This window comes from Orcinus orca, chromosome 2, assembly GCF_937001465.1.
Source record: "Orcinus orca chromosome 2, mOrcOrc1.1, whole genome shotgun sequence".
Taxonomy (NCBI): domain Eukaryota; kingdom Metazoa; phylum Chordata; class Mammalia; order Artiodactyla; family Delphinidae; genus Orcinus; species Orcinus orca.
The window spans coordinates 19,251,182-19,260,279 of record NC_064560.1 but is presented as its reverse complement, the minus strand read 5'-3'; the positions used below and the strand labels follow the sequence as shown (position 1 = coordinate 19,260,279).

The 9,098-nt window shown below is 37.1% G+C and overlaps 1 protein-coding gene across 7 annotated transcripts in view; it reads right to left on the bottom strand.

Annotated features, from left to right (window-relative positions):
- Positions 1-1,133: 1,133 nt before the first annotated feature.
- ANKRD26 (ankyrin repeat domain containing 26) overlaps positions 1,134-9,098 on the bottom strand; it is a 93,189-nt gene continuing 85,224 nt past the window's right edge. For all 7 annotated transcript variants that reach the window (XM_049706140.1, XM_033439242.2, XM_033439243.2 and 4 more), the window contains 2 exons: positions 3,487-3,532; positions 1,134-2,310 (listed from right to left, as the gene is read on the bottom strand). In XM_049706140.1, coding sequence (XP_049562097.1) covers positions 2,174-2,310; positions 3,487-3,532 — 183 coding nt within the window. In that variant the 3' untranslated portion in view covers positions 1,134-2,173. The remainder of the gene's footprint in view (positions 2,311-3,486; positions 3,533-9,098) is intronic.

Genomic DNA, 9,098 nt, shown 5'->3' with positions numbered 1-9,098 from the left:
GGAGGATGGCTAACTCCCGCCCCTTCACAAGCAGCAGGGAAAACCAGTTTCCTCCCGCCCTTCACCTGCTGGCTTAGAACAACTGACCTGTTCTCGCCACGTTGCCCCAGGTGCAGGCCTGGGCGAGGGAGGAAGGCCTGTGTATTTACTGTGAGATACTAATAAGAATTCTGTCTCCGATCACAATACGCTGTGCGTGCATTCAGGATAAAAGTAAAGAGTATTAAAAGCCCAGCCAAAAGGAGAGTGTCTCAAAGAAGTCAGTTATGCTGAATGCCAAGAGGAATGAGAAATTCAGTTAGACAAGGACTGGAAAGGTGACACTTCGATTCAGCGATGTGGAAGTCATCGGTGACTTCGGAGTAGTTTTGAGAGAATGGGGGAAGGAGAAGACAGCCTAGAGTGGGTGGGGATACAGGCAAATCTTTCAAGAAGTTTGTCGTGGGAAATGAGATTGCCTGGTACACATGAGAGGGAAAAAACAGGGTGAAAAGTTTACAGAGAGGAGATGTGAAATCGACATTGTGAAGAAAGAAGATGCAAATTAAATAAAAGAATAATTTTCTTCAGCAGCACGTAGATGCCTGGGTGAAGGTAAGTGGGGAGAATGATAAGCAATCTCTTACAGAGTTCTGCCAACTAAGTACACTGAAAGGACAGAAGAAAACGGAATAAAGGATGTAAGTAAGAGTTACTAACATTTTAGCTCTTGGAATTGTTGGGAAGGAAAACACTTCCTCTACCCTCTTAGGTTCATTAATTGGGAATCTGCAAATTAAATTGACAAAAGCAGATTACCATGAGAAAAAAACATTTAACTGTGTATGACTACATGCAGGGGTTCACAAAGAAACGTGATTTGAGGGGCTGCCTACAACTGGGGGCTTATATACTACTTAAGTGACAGGGAGTAGGAGAAAGGCATCTTCTGAAAAACATGACTTCTTGGTGGGGGGAGGGAAGGGCACTTATGGGAGAACAAATGACGTTTAGGAAAGATAAATGTTACATTAGGAGAATATATGGGAGATATGGTAGTTTTATGAAAATGTCTGTTTGAGTCTGGTGCTTGGAACTTTTCTCTAATTTTAAGACTGTTTCCAAAAAGTAAGTAAGTAAATAAATAGAAAAGGTGAAAAGTCATAGGCAAATTTTATTTCTCCATGAGGAAAGATCTATGAATGAGTGTTTCAAGTTACATATACTAAGTTTTATGGCACTATAACAATTGTAATACTTCAAACATTGACAATAAGGACTTCCCTCGTGGCGCAATGGTTAAGAATCCTCCTGCCAACGCAGGGAACACGGGCTCGCCCTGGTCCGGGAAGATCCCACATGCCATGGAGCAACTAAGCCTGTGCGCCACGACTACTGAGCCTGTGCTCTAGAGCCCGCATGCCACAGCTCCTGAAGCCTGCGCGCCTAGAGCCCAGGCTCCGCAACAAGAGGAGCCACAACGATGAGAAGCCCGTAGCCCCCGCTCGCCGCAACTAGAGGAAGTCCGTATGCGGCAACGAAGACCCAACAGTCAAAAATAAATAAATAGGGCTTCCCTGGTGGCGCAGTGGTTGAGAGTCCGCCTGCCGATGCAGGGGACATGGGTTCGTGCCCTGGTCTGGGAGGATCCCACATGCTGCGGAGCGGCTAGGCCTGTGAGCCATGGCCGCTGAGCCTGCGCATCCGGAGCCTGTGCTCCACAACGGGAGAGGCCACAGCAGTGAGAGGCCCGCGTACCGCAAGAAACAAAAACAAAAACAAAAATAAATAAATAATATTTAAAAAAACCCCAAACATTGACAATAGCCGTAGCAGCAGTATATCCAAATGATGTCTGTCTAAATCTTTAGGTCTATATATAGTGATAAAATTGGAAATACAAAAAAGCTATCAATCAACACCACTATATATTAATGACAAGTTTGGTTGTCTGGGTGCTGGTATCAGGGCTCAGTTTGAGTATGTAAAACTCAACAGTGTTTTGATTCACAAAATCTGCTTAAAAGTAAGTTAGATGCAGAGAAACATGGTTTAAAATACTATATAAATTTTCATCATACACATCTAATACAAAAATATTTTCCTTTAATAAAGATTTTCACATCATGTTTAATGGGAAACAACTAAAATGTTATGCAAACAACCCAGTAGGGAAATTTTTACTATTTATCTTTTAGATCATATAATTTTTCTTCAAAATCTGTACATATTCTTGTGATGTTTTCAAAACTAGATCCTGATTTAGATTTGACTCATCAGTAGCTCCTAGAGGAGAAGCTCTATAGGATCCAGATTCACATTCAGCAGCAGCTGAAAAGAAAAAGAAAGGATTATATTCTTTACCTAAAATACTTGAGTTAACTAAATATAAGTTAGTAAAAAAAAAGCTGAGACCTTTCTAAGCGTTCAGAAGAATGAAAAATATCTATACACGACATAACACAAAATACAAGATTACTATTATATAATTTGCCCGTGGTTGCACGATGAATTCATTGCTCTTGTGGCTGAGTATCAGAGCTTCTGATTTTCTCATTCTTCATTCATTTACTCAACAACCATCTGCTAAGGTGCTGTGACAAGCACTGAAATTACGAGATGAAGGTAACACAGTCCACCCTGAAAAATCATATACTATAAACTGGAAAAAAAACAGGCAATTTCCATACAGAGTCATAAATACTATGACAGGTATAAAAGAGGGTACAAGGAACACTCAGAAGTGACACCCAGCTTTGTGTCAATACTGTCAGCTTTTTGGTGGAGGTGGTATGTAAGTGGATACCTGAAGGACAAGGAAAAAGTACGGGAGATGGAGGGAAGAAGCACATACAAAGACTATAGGTGAGGAAGAGCACCTGTGGGATTGTAAGTGGTCTATTTGACTAGATGCAGAGCAAAGGGGCAGAGGAAGGTAGAAAGAGATAAGGCTGAATACTATGGCAGGACCCAAACTGATTTGGGTGTTTTTACTCCATGATATAAGGAATTTGGAATTTTTCCTGAGAGCAAAAGATAAACCAATGACAAAGTCAATGACAGGAAATTTTAATGTCAGCCACTAAGCGACAGCTACACGAACGTGGCTGCTTGAGTCTGGTTTTTTTGGCCTTAATCACTGCCAGAAACTTGAGAAGTTGATGAACCCCATGTTTCCTAATAGTGTCAGTGTGCAGGCTGACAGTTCCACAGGGATGGCAGAAGTAGAGGAAGGATACAGCCAGAAATAAAGAGAAATACATAGGCTTTTTGAGATTTTTTTTTAAAGCTATGGAACATGATGAATAAATGAGGAATCAGGATATCTTTCATTATGAATGTTCATGCTTTCACAGTTTTCATTAGATATGTATAAGAAAAGATATTTAGCCTATCAATAGTATCTGTCATCCAAACAATGGAAAGAGATGCCATTTACTACTGAATATTTACAGTTTATTTCCAAAATCAATGTCTAAATTTAATTCATAAATTCCGGCAACATACCTTTTTCTAGTTCTCTAGTTATATTTTTTTCCATCTCCTGCTGCATCTGAAATAAGTCAAATATTATTTATGTTTAAGTTAGACAAGAGACATTTTTGTAGTAATGATGTATAGCTTATGAAATGTGGCCTTTAAATAATACTTCTAGAGACTAGACCTAATTTGAGGATTGCTTAAATAGAAAAATAATCACATAAATAAAATAAAATAAATTCCTACTTATTTTGATTTTAGATAATAGAGAACATATATATGTAATGTTATTTAGATTAATCTGATAAAAAGTACAATAAATATCAGTCTATTGAATATACATAATTTCAGAGGGTGATATTTGATCTTATTGGTACAAACAAGTTTAAATGATTCAAGTCATATATTACAATGAATGCATTACTTTGCAATTCTTAGAAAAATTGCTCTTTATAAAAGTTTAATCAGTTTTTTTTTTACTCTAATGGATTTTTCCTTAAAATGAGTTTTCCATTCTTACACTTCTATAAAACTAAAATTTTAAGGTATGTTCTATGGTAATAATTTTTCAACATAGAATCTTAAATACATAAAATGAAGAAAATGGTTCTGTTGTAATGTCATATCAAAATTCTACTGGCAAAAAATTAAGTAAAGGTATTTTGCTGTCTATATTAGGACTAAAACATTTATTTCAGAAAATCTGCTTGAAGAAAGGAAAAGTAGAGGCTAGAGCCAGTTTTCAAACTCAGTTTCTGATTCATGACTTTCTAGAATTAGAAACAAGGAAAACAATACATAATTCTTTAACTGTAACTTTGTTTCCATTCTAGAAATTAGGGCCAACTTTTTGAAACATTTGACTAATTATAGTTATCTACTTAATTATGAAATGTGTGGGAACATTTCAAACTGTATTACAAGTGTCTCCACCTAGAGTGTTCTTTTAAAAATCTTTCTTATAAAAGGCACCCTCTCACTAAACAGGGTCTAAAATAGTATACTGAACATAATAAACACTGTGATGATAATGATATCATGATAGCCAACGCCTTTGTAAATTATAGGTGCGAAGACAAATTTTTTGGCTAGCAGGTTTCCCGATATTTTCAGAGACTGTTTTCCATAACACTTTTCTGACAACAGCACTATAGAGAGGCCCTGTAAAATGAATAATGTGACAACATTACTAGACAGGTTTTGTGAAATTAATAATTCATAACAGATGAAGGAAGAAGCCTTTACTGAAATGATTTTTTATTACCATTAATAAACACTGCAAAATGTAGGTCACGTTTTTACACGCGTTGAATTAGGGAATGACCCGTGTAAGATTACTCTCTTTTCCCCCAAAAGCTCTTTTCCTCAATATGTACTTCCGAGACCCTCATGTTGATTTCTAGGTGAGGATCATGTTCAGCTGGAGGAAATAGTTGGAAGTCGAACATGAATAAGGAGAACACACCTGCATTTTTTTTTTTTCACACCTGCATTTTTCTTTAAACTTTTCCATTTAACAAAAACACAGGTGAGAAAATTATACACGGGAAAACAATATATCAGCAAGTTTTAATTCTAAAGATTTTTAGTTAGAAGGATTCTCTCACAACTGGTAGTTTCCAAACTATGTCCCATAGAAATGGAAGGTCCCACTGAGGACACTGCAGGATTGAAGGACAAAGAAGTCACAGCTTCAGGGTCTCCAGCCACTCCTTTAGCTAAAAAGCTCTATATTTGTCTCTGTTTTATATAATACAGTTTCATGCAAAAAAAATTTTTTTTTAAAAAAAGAAAGGGGGCTTCCCTGGTGGCGCGGTGGTTGAGAGTCCGCCTGCCAATGCAAGGGATGTGGGTTCGTGCCCTGGTCCGGGAAGATCCCATGTGCCGTGGAGCGGCTGGGCCTGTGAGCCATGGCCGCTGAGCCTGCGCGTCCGGAGCCTGTGCTCCGCAACGGGAGAGAGGCCACAACAGTGAGAGGCCCGCGTACCGCAAAAAAAAAAAAAAAAAAAAAAAAAAAAAAAAGAAAGGTTCTTTTCCTTGAAAAAAAATTTTTTAAGGTATGAGAGTCATTGATTTAGTCAAAGTCCCTAATTTTACAAAAGAGGTAACAAAGGCTCAGAGAGACTTTGTCACAAAGACAACGTGTCACAAAGCCAACAGCCTTCTCACTGAGTCTAGAGAGAGTTCTACGCCAGCTACTTCCTCAGATTAAGAAAAAAAAACACATAGATTTTTAACTATAACTCAGAGAAAATGAATATGTAAAAGTTTGTCATGTAGCTCAATAACATTTGATGCATGAGACATGAAATAGTAGCTTTCTAACTAAATTATGTTTTAAAGGCATGAACAAGAATAAATTATCATAACTCCTATTAGTAGCAGTCAATATATTTAATTTATAAAGCACAGATTTTTTTTTTTTAACCACAGGACAGGGAACTTGAAGGAGAAAATCTTTAGTTGAATCACACAGGCCAAAATTGAGGAGATTCTTCTTTAAAAGGATATTCGTTTCCTCCAAATAAAACTTGGTTTACCGAAATGAGTCAACAAATGAACCACGTTGCGGGTTATTTATGGCAAAATTTAAAACACAAAACAGATTTCTCTTTACCATCTAGCATACTTCAATCTCTCATCATTAGTTTGTATGTACAAAAACCATGAGTGTAATCTCAATTAGAATTTAAATCCAGTCAGAAATTACAGGCTAATTCCTTGGCCTGAAGTTTCAACGTGAGGACTTACACTCCTACCCTCCTCACGAGAGGAGGGGAGATTTACCCAATGGGTGAATTTGGGAGAAGGAACTGAGAAGTGCTTGCTTGCTTCCGAATCTCTTCTCTGAGAAGGTGTGTGTGCCCTCAGCACCGGGAACTGGGGTCTGCTCTCACGCCCGCAGTAAGCAGCCTGCCCTGGGGAGGGGTCAAGCATTTGCTTCCTCCCCTTAGACCTAATTTGGAATGAAGTATCCCGAGGCCCACTGTGACTGCACACCTAAAGCACGTCCTCCAATTCGTTAGTTGTGTGTCAGTAACAAAGCTCCTTAGTTGATCTCCAGCTGCTGACTCCCGCGTGCTGAACTCAGAAGGGGAAGAGAAGTGTCGTCTGCCACCTACCCACCACAGCTCCAACAAGGCAGAGGACCAGACGACACCGAGGCAACGTTTTCTTCTTCTTCCCTGACTCTATAATTAACGTACATTGTTCAAAACAACCCCCACTATAAAGTTGGGGAGAGGTGAAAGGAACATTTTAGAAAGAAACGTCGTGAAGCCAATAACAATATGAAGCACAACAAGTATGTGTTCGTTCACCCAACCATAATGTATTACTGTTAAATTATATCTGAGACTGCAGGCTGGAAAATCATGTTGCACTCTCTTTTTAAGACCAATTTGATAAATATATACACACCACACACATACACACGCACACTCATTTCCAAAGTTAATTTATTTTCAGTAATTATTGATAATTTAAAAATTTGATACCACTCATTTTAAATGTCATGAAAATGTCATAAAATCAAGTCATTTAAACCACTTCCATTCATTATCCAATTGTTAACAGGCTAATGTATGAAGGAAATTACACTTGGCAGTCTGTAGATATTAAGTGCATGTATTTTGCTGCAGAGAGAAGAACTGAGGAAGAATTTGTATATCAAGGAGCTGAAAAACTAAGTACAGAAAAAAAAATGAATGAAAGAAAAAGAACTGTTAAGATGTTGAACTATTACCTCTATCTTTCAAAAGATAAAATGCCTACTCATTTGTCCATGTGGACAAAATGAAGTGGGAACAAGAAGGATTACACTGATATAATAAACTGAGACAATAAACAAGTTTATTGCACTCTGCCTGTGCCTTATGTGAAACTAGCTTAACTACTGTGGTAATCTGATTAGAGTTAAAACTCAGAGTGGATAGGCACTGCCTTGGTGATGTAAACAGGAGGCCTATTTTTTAAAAAGAAATGTGACTCAATATTCTGGTGAGACACAAAATGTTGTGTCATATAAAAAGTCAAAGTCTTAGGAATATTAATTGTTTTAGTTTCAGTGCATTTGTATGACCACATTTAGAAAGAGAGTTGCTAAACTGAATGGACATTTGAGCAATTTTTTAAATTACTTAAATCATTAGAAAAATTTTGAAAGTGTCAGTAATGCATCAAAAGTCCAAAATCAGTCAATGTAAAATGCAGTCCTCCTACTTAAGACAGATTTAAAGGGCATTTATTAACTACTGTGGCCATGCATCGTGTTTGGCACACAAATACCTAAAAACTCTTGAACATAAAAAAATCTTTAAACCAGTGAAATTGTGTCTGTCATAAAATTGTCTGGAATAGATTTTTAAGTTTTCAGTTCTTGAAAAAATTCTATGTGCAAGAAAATCTAACAGTGACGTAGCTGTTTTGGTTAATGTTAACTTTTTGTATTTTATAATAATATAATTAAATAACACAATTGAAAAAAAACTGTAAAATTACTTCTGATATATAGGACAAAACATCCCAGAATTAACTAGAATGTGAAAACTGAGGGTAAAATTAGCAAGACAGATACGTGCTAATGTCCTACCCCCACAATGGTATCAACTGATAAGACTGAACTTCATGTACTGGTGAGGGAGGTAATAAATCTAAGCGTTAGGTACATGGAGAAAGCTTGCTGCTACAACCAGCGCAACTGAAAGCACAGACCTAGAGTAGTACTTTGCTATAATTATTTTCCTTAAAGTTAGGGAAAAATGCTGAGTAAGATAAAACTTCACAGTAGGAATAGTCCAAAATGTTAAAACCTTGCAAATAAAGGAGACTGATAAACAAATGCAATCCTAATGCCATTTTTAACATTTTACTTTGTAGAATCATAGCTAAAACCTTTAGAAGGCTATTGTTTTGTAATGTCCCATCCAAAAACCCACCCCTTTCTATCATTTTAGACAGTACGTTAACACCTCTCATAGTATTATTTTATGTTTTCCTAGTAGAAATAATTATACTCCTAGCAATTCCAGAAGGCACCTTCTTTCTGTAAGTCTTACTAAGAATTATGTGAACAACAACTGTATAATAACTCTTCCGCGGCATTCTGTAGTGATTATGGAGACATGTCTTTGCATCTTGACAGAGTAAGTAGTGCTCTTCAATCTCTCTTATTAAAACCAGCACGATTTGGCAAAGACCCCACAAGGGAACTATGTATACCTAGTAACTACAACATTGAGTTTAAAATAAACTATTTTTCGATTTATCTAGAATTACTAAAAAAATAAACACCTCTTTCCTCCAAAAAAATTAAAGGAAAAATTTCCTGCAGAAATTTTTCTCTCACATTGTTTCTGCATTCACACACTCTTTCATCTTCATCTTGTAAAATGATACATTGTCTGATTTTTTGGGTGACAACTCATGAGAACATTCTAAGTTTACATCATGCTTGGCAAGTGACAGAGGGCTTGACATCCATTTTCTTTTTGACCCTGGAGTCCAGTTTCACGGCTCTGAAGCACTTAGACCCAATTTAGCCACAGCACTGTCTAAGAAACCTTAGCTTTGCTCTTCTATGATTTGTTACGACGTGAAGCCAAAGGTTGAGACTTCATTTAACAAGGGCTACTTTTCTC